The sequence below is a fragment of the Nakaseomyces bracarensis genome (assembly GCF_045282275.1).
Source record: "Nakaseomyces bracarensis strain CBM3 chromosome Unknown Scaff10_0, whole genome shotgun sequence".
Lineage (NCBI taxonomy): Eukaryota > Fungi > Ascomycota > Saccharomycetes > Saccharomycetales > Saccharomycetaceae > Nakaseomyces > Nakaseomyces bracarensis.
In genome coordinates, this window is record NW_027263956.1 from 639,897 (window position 1) to 654,367 (window position 14,471).

At 34.9% G+C, this 14,471-nt stretch overlaps 8 protein-coding genes across 8 annotated transcripts; 4 read left to right on the forward strand and 4 right to left on the reverse strand.

Annotated features, from left to right (window-relative positions):
* Positions 1-2,514: 2,514 nt before the first annotated feature.
* On the reverse strand, positions 2,515-3,210 carry YML6 (mitochondrial 54S ribosomal protein uL4m; the record flags this gene model as incomplete). The annotated part of the gene is made up of 1 exon (XM_071053063.1): positions 2,515-3,210. The coding sequence occupies one exon, from the start codon at positions 3,208-3,210 to the stop codon at positions 2,515-2,517; it is 696 nt and encodes a 231-aa protein (XP_070911313.1).
* Positions 3,211-4,362: 1,152 nt separating this feature from the next.
* Positions 4,363-6,054, reverse strand: NSE5 (Smc5-Smc6 complex subunit NSE5; the record flags this gene model as incomplete). The annotated part of the gene is made up of 1 exon (XM_071053064.1): positions 4,363-6,054. The coding sequence occupies one exon, from the start codon at positions 6,052-6,054 to the stop codon at positions 4,363-4,365; it is 1,692 nt and encodes a 563-aa protein (XP_070911314.1).
* A 587-nt stretch (positions 6,055-6,641) lies between these two features.
* APT1 (adenine phosphoribosyltransferase APT1) lies at positions 6,642-7,214 on the forward strand (the record flags this gene model as incomplete). Its single annotated transcript, XM_071053065.1, has 1 exon — positions 6,642-7,214. The coding sequence occupies one exon, from the start codon at positions 6,642-6,644 to the stop codon at positions 7,212-7,214; it is 573 nt and encodes a 190-aa protein (XP_070911315.1).
* Positions 7,215-7,564: 350 nt separating this feature from the next.
* UNG1 (uracil-DNA glycosylase) lies at positions 7,565-8,569 on the reverse strand (the record flags this gene model as incomplete). The annotated part of the gene is made up of 1 exon (XM_071053066.1): positions 7,565-8,569. The coding sequence occupies one exon, from the start codon at positions 8,567-8,569 to the stop codon at positions 7,565-7,567; it is 1,005 nt and encodes a 334-aa protein (XP_070911316.1).
* A 565-nt stretch (positions 8,570-9,134) lies between these two features.
* Positions 9,135-10,811, forward strand: RNJ42_02902 (uncharacterized protein; the record flags this gene model as incomplete). The annotated part of the gene is made up of 1 exon (XM_071053067.1): positions 9,135-10,811. One exon carries the CDS (start codon positions 9,135-9,137, stop codon positions 10,809-10,811), a length of 1,677 nt encoding a protein of 558 aa, XP_070911317.1.
* Positions 10,812-11,184: 373 nt separating this feature from the next.
* On the forward strand, positions 11,185-11,985 carry PHO92 (mRNA-binding phosphate metabolism regulator; the record flags this gene model as incomplete). The annotated part of the gene is made up of 1 exon (XM_071053068.1): positions 11,185-11,985. One exon carries the CDS (start codon positions 11,185-11,187, stop codon positions 11,983-11,985), a length of 801 nt encoding a protein of 266 aa, XP_070911318.1.
* Positions 11,986-12,245: 260 nt separating this feature from the next.
* Positions 12,246-12,818, reverse strand: FRQ1 (frequenin; the record flags this gene model as incomplete). The annotated part of the gene is made up of 1 exon (XM_071053069.1): positions 12,246-12,818. The coding sequence occupies one exon, from the start codon at positions 12,816-12,818 to the stop codon at positions 12,246-12,248; it is 573 nt and encodes a 190-aa protein (XP_070911319.1).
* Positions 12,819-13,297: 479 nt separating this feature from the next.
* Positions 13,298-14,278, forward strand: VPS74 (Vps74p; the record flags this gene model as incomplete). The annotated part of the gene is made up of 1 exon (XM_071053070.1): positions 13,298-14,278. The coding sequence occupies one exon, from the start codon at positions 13,298-13,300 to the stop codon at positions 14,276-14,278; it is 981 nt and encodes a 326-aa protein (XP_070911320.1).
* Positions 14,279-14,471: the final 193 nt, after the last annotated feature.

Sequence of the window (14,471 nt, forward strand, 5' to 3'; positions counted from 1 at the left end):
TTTTTTTTTTTATTTGTCTTCATTTCTCTTTTCAGATGCTATATTCGGTTTAGCAAATGTATTATTTTACTGCATTTTTTTTAATTGTTCAGTCAGTAGTTATCAACATAGCTACTATTTTATTTAGGAAACACTTATTGAACATGATAAACTACATTCCATTTTATATAATTATAAATATATGATAGAAAACATTTAATTTTATTTTCCAAATTATTATCTTAAATAAGAATCAAACAACCCAAGACTACCTGGTGACTTTATGTATCATAGAATTTAAGTGAACAGAAATTTGAAATGATTTGGTTTAAGTATATTAAAAATATCTGTTTGGTTAATTTTATATAGGAAGGTGATTATTAAAAAAAAGGGATAATAGGATAAATTATATGTTATAATTTTTCTTTTTATTGTTTGTGTATAATATAAAAAAGGTGAATTATGCACATTATGAAAGAGTTTAAGCTCTTCTTCTACCGGTGGTCTTGGTGTGTTGACCTCTAACACGCAAACCCCAGAAGTGTCTGATACCACGGTGGGCTCTGATCTTCTTTAATCTTTCCAAGTCATCTCTCAACTTGGATTCGACTTGGTTAGCCAAGGTGTGGTAGTCCTTACCGTCAGCAATGTCTCTTTGACGACTCAAGAACCAAGCTGGGATCTTGTATTGAGTTGGGTTTTGCATGATTTGGACAACTCTTTCCAATTCTTCTTGGGTCAATTCACCGGCTCTCTTGTTCAAATCGACATCAGCCTTCTTACAGACCAAGTTGGCGTAACGACGACCAACACCCTTAATGGTGGTCAAAGCATAGACGATCTTGATGTTACCGTCAACGTTAGTGTTCAACAAACTGGATAAAATGGGAGTAATTTACTGCTGCTGTTTTCTTCAACTTCATTCTTTTCTCTTCTACAGTACAAAGAAAGACTACTAATGTAATACTGAAAATACTGATTTTGAAAATTTTTTCAACAAGCTTTTGCAATATATTTAAAAGTAGTTCTTTGTAGTCCAAAGAGGAAAGGAATTTATACGCATCGTAAATTAATAATAGAATGTTAGTAAAATATAATTCATAAATTTTTTTCATAATAGCCATGCAGGAAGGGTAGATAGAAAAATAAAAAGAATTCCTCGGGAGCCATTTTAACTCTTCTGATCATGAAGAGCTTTTCATTAGTTCGTATTATATCGTTTCAGTAAATAAAAAGTATCCAAATATTTTTTCACCACTTTATCATTAAGTATATCGTTGGTAGTTTCAGTACAAGCCCATATCTCATTTATAATTGTGTTTTAATCTGTAATTTCGTACCATTTTCGTATTCGTCATTTATATTTTTTTAAATCAAGTCATAAATCCCTATTTCAGTACTGGCTATGGGTATACTCTTGGCTAGAATGTTGGTTTTTATCTCTATCTCTATTTCTTAATCTCTGCAATTATGGTTTTATCTTTATAATATCGTTATCTTCTTCGACATACCGTAAAATGTGTTGGAAAGAACCTTGTTCAGCGACAACTAGGGAGGACATTGTTGATCTTCTACACTTGTGTTGTTTCAGCAGTTCCGTAAGCACTAGAAATAAATATACTTTATAAATATAAGTATATATTTTTAAACACTATGTTTGTTATGCGGTATAGCGCCTACAACGTATAACTTTCAGCAGCATTGGGAGGCATTGGAAAAATTTCGTCAACATCTCGACCCTTCAGAACTGGGGTTTGGCCTTTTGCTCTCACTCGGTCTCAGACAGACAGACTTGTCGCTCTCTCGCCCTATCTCTCTCTCTGCCAGACCCTCCAGTCTAAGCAGCTTAGCTAGCTTAGCGTACCCAATCCCTCCTTACCGAGGTGTACCTTCCTGCCTAGCTGAGGGCCCTCTAAGGTGAACCCTCTAGGCTGCTGAGACTATCATTGGTATCGGAAGCAGTGGTAAAGAGGAAAAGTGAGTGAAAACAATTAGGCTCTCCACAAACAGACCTGGCAAAATGGTTTCCCGCTTGTTTCCCTCGCTGGCTTAACGATCCTACTGCGACTTCACTCCTTTCACCTCGCTACGTCAAACCTGTGGAACTGTTGTTAATTGGTAGGTGGATAAATGAAAATCTGCTACCCGGACATTTCCTTCGCGATTTTCTTGCTGGGAAAAAATATGCTTATGGAAAATAAAAATTTAAGTTTTCATTTTCCGTAATTTTTTATTGGAGGTACGGATGTTTTGATGCAGTCACAAATTTCTATTCATGTACTTCCCCAGGTTAAATATACTTATTCAACGGCTATGATATGAATCATGTTGAAGGGTCTTGAATGACTACAATGAACAGTTATTTACAATATTTGATTGAGAAAACTACTTATAATATATATGAAAAGGTTATTAACTTAATTTTTCAAGGTTGCTCTGAAGAATAAAAAATATATATTTTCCACAAATATTTCTTATATTTACATGACTAGAATTTTGTTTCTTAATTATATAATGAGCTGATGTCTTTTATTCTTATTGAAGATATACCACGTTCTTCTTTGCGATATCCTTTAGTGCGTCAAGCTCTATGAATATTTTGCCAGCTTTTAGAATATCATTGACCTCTAGCCCTTCTTTCTGTATTATATCAACTTTGTCCTTGTATTTATCGGATGCAGTAAGTAAGCGCTCACGAGGTTCGTTAGTTACAAAGAGAAGTCTCTGCTTAGTTAGTTTGTTTTGTTCAACAAACTTCTTGAAATACATCTCACAATACTCACTCTCCAATTCTTGCAATTTCTTTGGCTTCAGATTTTCATGTTTAATAGAATTGGTGTCAACTTTAATATCTAGGAATCCCAACTCCTCATTATTTCCTTCACCTTCCGAACCTATTACCATTAGGTTTCCACACTTGTACTGATAACTTAATGCTGTTAGGAATGCTGTAGAATATACCTTGTTGTTTAGTTCAGTGCTGTAATCATTTGGTGCTGATCTAGCCAAAGCACGAGCACCATTATGTCTCGTTGGTGAATTAGCATCACCAACTCTAGCACGACCACTACCCTTCTGTGGTAATAATTTCTTTCTTGAGAATCCCTTCTCACTTCTACCTGGAGGATTGGATGCACCTACACGCCTTTTGTCATTCTCGTATACTACTGCTTGCCATAAGATATCCCTTCTTAACGGTAAAGACAAAATTTCGGTGGAAACGGGGAACATTGATACTGGCTCTAAGGATGGAAAGCTTCTTAATGTTGCTAACGTGTATTTTGGAGGTTTTGCGGCGTTTGGAAGGATGTCTGCTTCGACAGCAGTCGAGTACAAACGTCCTTTAAAAGTTTGAAATCTTAATTGATCGACGTTCTGTTCATTATAGATTGACACATTTGACAATTAATTCCTATTTACTAGTATTTTAGTTGGAAATAAAGAGTGGAAAAGAATGTGCAAAAAAAGGTGTTGTTAGTAAATTATATTCGTTATACAATTATTGGAATACAATAAAAAAAGGACTGGACATACTTTTAGGAAAGATCGACTGGTACCTCTCATCATCTTGAAGATTATATAACTTGCTTGTTGATTCCTTCGATCTAACAAACTACTCCTTTAGATTCTATATTCACCTATATAAGCATCTTTAATACTCCCAGTCCCTCTTTTTCTTATAATCCATGCGGGCCGACCAAATGCTAGCATAATGGACTTTTAATCACGTGACTATGTATAAATATATTGAAGCAAGACTTAAATACATTGCTGTGTTAACAGTTTACCTATTTCTTGATCATTTAATAGTTTCATAACCTATAAAACTTTGAAGAGTAGAAACACTAGTGGAATGTTTAGTTATTTTCATTAGTGTATACAATCTTATAGAAAAAATTTCCTCCGTATAAATCGTTACATTATATTTTAAATAGTATACTTATAAATATAGTATAATCATCAAGGTTTTAATCAGTATAAATAATTTCTTTGCTTAGTAAACTGATCTGTGTGATTTATTAACAAAAGATGTTTAACCCATGATCACCAACCAAAATATTAAATTTAAACAACAAGAAATCCAATTTTTGCTGATGAAAAACAATGCTTATAACCGTAATGTCTTATGTAGTAGCCTGTTTTTCTTCTACTTTCAACGTATTTAATAAGCCTTGTTGGCGCAATCGGTAGCGCGTATGACTCTTAATCATAAGGTTAGGGGTTCGAGCCCCCTACAGGGCTTATTTCGTTAATTTTTCCTTTCTCTCTTTAATATTTTTATTTTTTGGTACTAATTGTTATGGTTATCATCAACTTCAAGTGACTACTATAGTTATTGCTTACACTAATTTATTTCAAGATTAGAATTTATAATAACCCAGATCATCTTTTCGTACATATTGCTGCTACATAGTTGGAAATTTGTGAAAAGTCAGAGTGAATATTCTTTCTCTTCTCATCTATATTATGTGACATGCTCAAAAGATCATTCACTAATAAGCTATTAGTACTTTTCTCTTCCATTGAATAATTACTGAAAATTGTAAAAAGTAATGTAATAACACATATGTCCATTTTCTTTAGTCTAAGTATTTCACTCCTAATATGCCCTTCCTTATCGATAACCCTTCCAGCTTGGACTTTCACATCAGGTGTCATAATACCCTTTTTAAATAAATACAATATTTGAGTTAGGAACATTCTTATATCAGACCTTTTCTTTACTATTGATAACTTATCGATACCAAATACCCTACGATCTTGCTTAATCAACTCATTTAACGTTTTTTCAGCTATTTCCCTCATATATCGATCAAGTTGTGGATTGACGAAAAATGATTCGAATTCAGAGATATCTTGGAAAGTGTTTAAGATACGAGCAATTTCGAGCGTAAGTTTCTTAGAGTGAATCCTTGGTTTGGGTAAATGCATGCCACTCGGTACATTACTTAGCAATCTGTAACACAGAGATAGAAATCTTCTTCTAAGTTTCATAGATATAGCAGATTTAAATTGATGTGTAAATTTCGTTCTCTGGTAGAATTCTTTATCAATTTGATCTTCACCTCTATAAACAGGTTGTATGGTTAATGGTGCATCTGAATTGATAAGAGTGTAGTCGCAGTTTATGAATAAATACTCACAAAAGGCTGTATTGAAATTTACTGAATCAACAAACGTGAAAAAGCTCGCCAGCGGACTTTCAATCAGTTTCTCGACCATTAAATTTTTGGATATGTTCTTAATAACCTCATTTTGTAAGAAATATTCCTGTCTCATTTCCAATATCTCCAAATAAATATTGAAAAATGGAATCCAAATAATATATGCGTCATAAAACAAAGTATCATCCTTCTGATTTGAGTTAGCAAGTGCCCACAAGATAGCGTTGCCTAATCCACCGCGTTGACTCAATTTGAAATTAATAGGCACATTTCCAAAAATCGGATGCTTCGACTCCAAACAACTAATGAAAGATCTATATGGATTCATTATCCCACTCTTTTCCTTACTTTCAGGCATCGCACCACTTTTATAGATCACATTACCATTAGACTTATCTTTTTGAACCACCTTATATCCCGACAAATATTTAAATCGTGGAGTTATCGCATCAATTGCCAGAAACATCTGGCACCTTAGTAATTCCAGCTCGTAAGTACCATATGAATTGGTATCAAATACACGTAGTAAGTGTAAATAAGAATTGAGCACTTTCGTGGCTCGTTTACTTACAGATACCCTATTTATGCAGTATGGTTCATTCCGGTTCAACAAACTCCCCTTATAGTGGTCAGAGGCTGTCATTAGGGTAAACAACGCCAATATAGTATCAAAGGAAGGTATGAAAAGCTGCGACTCAGCTAAATCATCATCCCCATCAATGGTCCTACTCAACATCTGAGTTTCTAAGAAGAATAGAAGATGATCATAGTTCTCAGCACGATACAGCGAATTCTGCATCTCAAAGTCAGCAAGTTGACGTTCTCTGACATCTACAAAATAATGCGGAAGTTTCCTCCCATCTTTAAACGGATGATATCCATGTACATGTTCAATAGAGACCGATGCCATTTAATGATATCATTAAGGTTTGTTTATATTTATTTTTTCTTACTTTATCACCTATATTAGCCTTAAATTTTTTTTAATGTTCAGAAAATTGCTAATATTATATACATGGGAGAGTTTTGGAAGTTTCTTCATCCATCTTATCCCATTACAAATACCACTACACTATCTTTGATTAAGTTAAAGCATGACTTTTAACGTTTACGGATTTTGCTAGGAGCTCATCGCGTTGTTTTTGTTTTTGCCATTTTTTTTCATTTCTTTCTTTTTTTATTTTTTTTTTTCAAGCTCATCGCATCGATTTTTTTTTTCAAAATTTTTTCAAAAAATTTTTTTTTTGTATAGTAATTAATGCCAAATTATGGGATAGATTATTATAAATTCTGATTTACTCACTAGCTTTTTATCTGAAAACAGTAACTTAACGAATTCTTGAAAATCCTTCTTTTTTTTTAGATATATCTCTCACTTCTTATCGCTTATTTTTTTCAAAAGTTTATCTCATTAATTAATATAAATATTTTTTTTTTTTGAAAAATCAATAGTAAAATAAAACAACAAAAAACAATTAACACATTTAATATATCATAATGTCTATCGAATCCTATGCTAAGGACCTGAAAGCTGCCTTGCACCAATACCCAAATTTCCCAACTGAAGGTATTCTGTTTGAAGATTTCTTGCCAATCTTCCAAGACCCAACATTGTTCCAAAAGTTGGTCGATGCTTTCAAGATGCATTTGGAAGCTACCTTCTCTGAAAAGAAGGTTGATTACATCGTTGGTCTAGAGTCCCGTGGATTCCTATTTGGTCCAAGCTTAGCCTTGGCTATGGGCGTCGGTTTCGTTCCAGTTAGAAAGGCAGGTAAGTTACCAGGTGAGTGTGTCAAGGCCGTCTACCAAAAGGAATATGGTCAAGACGAATTCGAAATCCAAAAGAACGCCATCCCAGCTGGTGCTAACGTCGTCATTGTTGATGATATCATCGCTACTGGTGGCTCTGCAGGTGCCGCTGAAGAACTGATCAAGAAGGTCGGTGCTAACGTTGTTGAGTACGACTTCGTTATGGAATTGGACTTCCTAAAGGGTAGAGATAAGCTGCACGCCCCAGTTTTCACCCTATTGAGCTCCCAAAAGGAAGCTTTGCAAAAGCCAAGCGCCTAAATTGACAGTTCAGATAAACCAATGATCTTATTCTAAGCACATAGAGTGAAGATGGATTTTTTTATTTTATCTCCTCTGCAATTTAGCATGATCATACCAAAATTAATTTATTTTTTCTAGCATTATATTCATTAGCCTATTGCAGTTTTCCTGAAGCTCATGATAGAAGGATAAAAAATCTCAATTTTTTGCTGCATTTGTACATTACATAAAATTTATTACGCCAATTTTTTTTTTTTGTTCTAAAAATTACCATTCCTTATTATGCTCTATGTAACGATAAAATCCATCCCAATCATTGAACGATAATGCATACAAAAATATAAGAGTCCATTTAATTAATTTATGTATTAAAGCTTAGAATTTGCATCTGTCACTTCCTGTAGTTTACAGCCTGGGACAACACTCCAGTCTATCATCTTTTCATGTCTATCATTGTATAACCACTCATTTATTGCCTTGAAGTGATTATTACCGAAGAAGCCTCTGCTTGCACTTAGAGGAGATGGGTGTACCGATTTGAAAACCTTGATGTTCTTTTTATTGGAGTTAGGACCTAATAAGGACTCAGTGATCTTCATAGCATTAGAACCCCAGCATAAAAATACAAGGCTCTTGCCTTCCTTCTCTCTATCTTCTACTAGAGCTTCCAAAGCCCTTCTAGTAAATGTCTCCCAGCCTTGTTTTGAATGCGATGCCGCAGTATGAGCTCTAACAGTCAACGCGGTATTCAGCATTAGCACACCTTGGCGGGCCCATGGTGTTAGGTCCCCAATCTTATTATCGCTCTTGAAATCCTTGTAGTTGTTTGCTAGCTCTTTATAAATGTTCTTTAGGGAAGGTGGGGCAGGCGTAGGGGCTTTGACGCTAAATGCTAGACCATGCGCCTGGTTGTAATTATGGTATGGATCCTGACCAATGATGACCACACGTACATCATCAAAAGGTGTTAATCTTGTCCAGGAGTATATATCATTTGCGGGAGGAAATACGGTCTGTGTGGCTTGCTCTTTGTTAACGAACTGCTTCAATTTGATAAAATATGGCTTCTTAAATTCCTGACTCAGATGTGCAAACCATGTCTCTTCAATTGTAGATAGCTCCAATTGTAATGTGTCCTTCAGCATAGTACTCAATGATGACTCAAACTCGGTTTTCACACCAGTGTCCAAGGCCGGTTTACGTGTCTCAGCAACAGTCGATACAACTTCTGTTATCTCTTTTTTAACTTCATTCTCATCAGCTTTAGACAACGTCACTTCTTCTTTGACTTTAGTCTCTATAACTTTAGCCTTCTTAGGCTTTATAGAAAAGAACTCCTCAATGGTAACCTGCTTCCTCTTGGTAGTTGTCATTGTTAATCCTTCCGCGTATGCAATATAGTTAAAGGTATCACACAATAATTTTTTTTAAGCCCCAACAACTAACAAATAATAAAAATTGATTGTGTTATACTATTATAGGATATACTATTGTATACTATACTTTTATACAATACTATAGAAGGTCTATTCAATATCTTTAAATTGATAAACGTGTAGTGCTCATCGCGACATGTGAAAAAATGTTTAAGATAGAAAATTTAAATTAGGACAAGTCTTGATAATATTAAGCAAAAAGAACCCTTGTATTTGGCCATCAATACTACTATTTGGATGAGCATTAGATGCCAGACAATATACCATAATAATTTCAGTGGACCAGTAACAAGGGCTTCTTATATTGTGTTATTGCAGCACTGCTGGGGGGATTTTCTATTTTTAAGGGGATTGTGGATTTTTTGTTGTGATTAATATTTAATTTATTTGCTATATTTATTGAAGTGAGTCGTTCTACAGATTACTAAGATTTTTAGTCTAGCTGTTATTAATAGTAAAAAGAAAGCTGTACGGTTTTTTTAGTAAAGTTGGGCTATAAATAATGACCTCTGAGAGTGAACCAACTGCGGTTACTTTTAAAGATGAGCCTCGATTAGAAGAACCGGCAGATATTACCAGTGAAGAAGGTAGAGGAAGATCATGGTCGTTTTGGTCTAGGGGCAAAGCTAGCTCACCTAGAAAAGAGGTTATAAATGATGAGTTACAAAGTCCCGATAGAAAAACAAGTAATGGCGATACTATTATGAGCACAACCAGTAACGGTATATTGAGTAATGTTTATCTTCCGTTCCAGTCCAAAACGGATAATGAAGCTGAGGCGACTTTATTTCAAGAAACCACAAATAAATCAACTCAAGACCAAATTGAAACTGAGCAGAACCTTAAAGAATTGGGACAAAACCCGAACATTGTGGTACCCCAATTTGAGATATTACCAGAAAGTAGCAAATGGAATCATTGGAGGAACAAAGTTAAGGAATATGCAGCTAGTTGGAATTTAGTAAATAAAGAGAAGGATAGGAGACATACGCTGGAGAGAACCTCTCCACAGCCGCATTTTGATAATTTTTCTGAAAATGGTAAAGTTCCTATCAAAGTACTAATTGTTGGTGTCCATGGATTTTTCCCAACGAAGCTCATTAGACCTTTCATTGGGGAACCAACTGGAACGTCTACGAAGTTTGTTTTAGAAGCTGAGGCTATCGTGATGCAATATTTTGAAGAACATAACCAAACGGTCGAGATTAGTAAAATTGCTTTAGAAAAAGAAGGGAAGATCTTTGAACGCGTCGATTATTTCTTCGATGTCATGTCTCAGTGGTCAAAAGACATCAATCAAGCTGATATAATATACTTTATATCCCATTCGCAAGGATGTCCGGTTACCATAATCTTACTTGCGAAACTTTTAGAATGTGGTATCATTAATATCGATAATTCCAACTTCTTCGATGGCTCGGCTAGTTTTACATTTACTGCAAAAAGGAAGGTTATCTCTGTTTTAGGCATGGCTGGCATAAACAATGGTCCATTCTATGGTGCAGACCAAACATTGTTTGTTAGAGCTTACCAGACCCTAGAAAAGGACTCCCTTCGGGAGTTATTTGAGTTTCAGAAATTTGACTCACTACAGTCTAAGCAGTTTATTGAGAGCCTCAGAACACTGATAAGAAACGATGTTAAAATTACTTTCGTTGGGTCGATAAATGATCAGTTGGTACCATTATACTCGTCCATATGCCTCTTTGCTCACCATCCAAACATCTTCAGGGCTACGTTTGTTGACAGAGGGTCTCAAACCCCTGCCTTCATTACCAGAATAATAAAATTGGCTGGAAGTTTAATAGACCTTGGCTATGATGATCACAGCATAATAAAAGAAATCAGTGGCTCCTTAGCTGGTCCATTGACAGGTGGAGGACACTCTACCATATACAAAGAAGTTCAAGTCTACCAATTGGGATTGCGTTTTGCGCTAGAGACCACTAGTAACTACAGTAACTTACCCGTTGATTACACACCTTACCAGCTGGCTGATTTGGGTGCTAACACATACCACCTGCCTTGGTGTATGAGAGGCCTATTATATGAAACTGGGAAGCATTTAGGCCAGGAAGAGATCGAGTCCCTCTTCCAGGAATTTGAAGAATGGGAACCTTCAACAAAACAACTGAAAGACATCAAATATAGACTAAACGGAATACGATACCGACTATAAGGGTGAAATAGTATCTAATTAATAACTTCTAAGATAATAAAAATGTAAATATAATAGCAATTAATATTCAGTACACATTTCGTATTTTATGATATTAATGCTGTAACTATCAAATATCTGAACTTTGACGTAAAATAGCAACTTCACTATTTCTTCATTCATTCATAAATAATATAAATAATCAGATAAGCAGTATTTAGACTTTGAAACAAATACAATAGCTGTTTTTCTAAGTGATCAGGCCTTATAAATTCGCATATACTTCTCGGGTCTTTGAATAGTGTCGGATTGATTAAGCTGAGCGGTTAAAGTCTGATCTTAAGTATTTTAAAGTTTTGAATGGAACTTTATCCTATCTCAAACAATATCTATAATGAGTAGAACTAGAGAATATTCAGTAAAAATATTGGAAACCTTTTTCGATGATGAGCATTATGATAGAAAAGGAGATCTGGGCCAGAAATTTATTTTACCAGGTATACTTTTTGGAGAGGATGAAAACAGAGTCCATAACATCAAGGCGAGGAGAGAAGGAGAAGATGTTAATCATAATGAACAACAGTGTGATGGATTTCTCTATTATTCAACTGAATCTGAAAAATCATTGGCGGTGACGGAAATAGCCAGGGACAATTATAGTTCTTCAATAAGAATTCCAAAAACAAATAAATCGTTAGCTATTATACCAGCATGGATAACGGTTCCGCAGCAAACTCGATTTTTTGTTATCAAATCATCTAATTTAGATCACGTTAAGAGATCATTCTATAATGGAATATGGTCATCAACACATTTTGGGAATAGAAAACTTTCACAAGCTTACAAAGAACTCAACAATCATGCAAAACTTTTCCTCCTCTTTTCTGTAAATTCGTCAGGCAGGTTTTGTGGTGTTGCAGAGATGGTTTCAGATATAGAAAGTCATTTAGACACTTCATTATGGGATGACAGCTACAAATTTGGCGGAGCCTTTAGGGTTAGATGGGTTATTGTCAGAGATTTGAATAACAGAAGTTTAAAGAGATTCATTATTGTCGAAAATGACATGAAATCAATTACAAAATCAAGGGATGCCCAAGAGGTGCCTTTTGAAATTGGTCAATCCATGCTCAAGCTATTTCTTTTTGACAAATCTTCTGGTACCCAATGTTTTCTTGACCCAGAATACCAATAGTAACATAATGCAATATTATAGAGATAAAATTTCCTAACAATTATAGTTATCTCTAACTAATTCACCAATTTTTCATCATCTCTATGTAATTTCATAATTGCATAGGTGAAGGTAAAGAAAAATCATAAAAAAGCTGTTACCATTATATATGAATACAAGAGATGATATGTTATGCTATCAATTGATTACATTACTTCTATTAATATTGTTCCGTTAATATTTCTCTAATATAAATTAAACAAATGAGAAACAATGAATTATCATACTAAACCGTCATAAATGTTTAATGCACTAATAATTGAGGGATCCACTTTCGAGCCTTCGCGGAATTCATCCAGTGTAATGTACCCATCCTCATCCTTATCCATAACTTGGAATATCTTTCGTACCCTAGACTCTGGTGTAGCTTCATCTTCGTTCAACTTTACCATTGACCCCATCATTTTATATACACTTGAAACGATTGTGAGCATCTCATCAAAAGTTATATATCCATCATGGTTCAGATCATAAAGTTGGAAAGCCCATACCAATTTCTCCTCTAGAGTTCCTCTAGAGGTCGTGCTTAATACAGTAATGAATTCCTTAAAATCAATATATCCGTTGTTATCTTTGTCAAAAACCGAGAAAAGATGGCCCGCATACTCTTCAGGCGATCCAAAGGGGAAAAATTGCTTGTATATCCTTATAAAATCTTCCCTTGTAAGATAGCCATTGGGACAGTCTCTCAGAAAACCTTTGTGCCACTGCTGAATCTCGCGACGATCAAAATAAGTGGACTGCTTCAAACTTGTTAAATCCTCCTTCGATAACTTCGATGCCTTAGCTCCCATTTGAACGATGTTACCTTCTCTTGATGTTTCGTTCTCCCACTTACCGTTATGATATATTCCTTATGAGAAAGGGTTTATAGCTCCTTCTTTGTAACTTTTCATGTTACATCACAAATAACGTTACCTTAAAGCTTTTTTTGTTGATTTTTCCCTTTCGCTGTGAACGAATAATTTTCCTGATTTTCCACAATTTTTGGCAAAAATAACAACCTGTTGTTACTAAAGGAGTTATACGTCACTTCGATGGATGAATTCTGGATAAGAAGAATCTGATCGATATCCAAACCATTGATCTGGTCGAGTATATATATTGAATTCTAAGATATCAGAGTTAATTGATAGAGTCCTAGAAAAAAGAGGCTGACTAATAATAATAAAATCAAAGGGACAGAACAGGGTTCTTCATTTTTTTGACATTCTATTCCATATTTCTTTGGCATAACATACAATAATACACATTATAATATAACGATAATACAATGTCAACATTACAGCGTCGTAGAGTTAATAAAAGTGAGACTAGTGAAGAGCCAATAGAGGATAGAGAGGAAGGATACAGCAAGAAAGTTGCGTATGACCCAGAGGAGAGCAAGTTACAGAGTAACGATGAGCAACCTATTCTCACGTTAATGGAAGAGGTTCTGCTGATGGGTTTGAGAGATCGCGAAGGTTATTTGTCTTTCTGGAATGACAGTATTTCCTACGCTCTACGTGGATGCATTTTGATCGAATTAGCTTTGAGAAACAGGATCAGGATTCTTGATGCACCAGCTAGGATGAGATTTGATATCTCTGAGAGATTAATTGAGGTTATAGATAGTAGCAAGACAGGGGAAGTATTATTAGATGAAACTCTACAATTGATGGTTAGTGACGAGCCATTGTCTATCGCTAATTGGATTGATCTGTTAAGTGGTGAAACCTGGAATCTATTAAAAATCAACTACCAATTGAAACAAGTTAGAGAGAGATTGGCCAAAGGATTGGTGGATAAGGGTGTGTTAAGAACAGAGATGAAAAACTTCTTCTTATTTGATATGGCTACGCATCCCGTCGCTGACACAAGCTGCAAGGAGGCAATCAAGCGTAGAGTACTTTCTGTGCTGGTCGCTAGAAACATGGAACTCCCATACAATAAGTATTTTGCCGAATCAACAAACTTTAAGATGCTGAGAACAATTGCCTTGATATGTGGCTCTTACGGTGCTAACGTTCTCGAAAACTCATTGAGCTCACTTGAATATGATAAGAGGGATAGAGCAGTATCCAGATCAGAAGAAATATTAGCACAATTTTCACAATTACCATTTGATTTGACTAAAGAATCAAAATATGGCATATCTGTGAATTTAAATAAAGAGGTCTCCGAAGAGCTTGAACAAAACCCAGGTAATGACTTGAAGCTTGAATTAATTGCTGGTGTCTTCGAAGTTTTCTCAAGAATGGACATGCTACTTTGAATTCCTATATTACTGTTTAAAAATAATGGAAATATCCTCTCATATGTGTGGAAGCTCCATACGTTATAGTATAACTATTACATACAATACTCATTAAAGTTCTGGTATCAGAGTTGAATTATACTTATAATAACTATAATCTTTATCGTTGAATGCTACGATAATAATTGAAATAAAACTAATTTTGTAATGT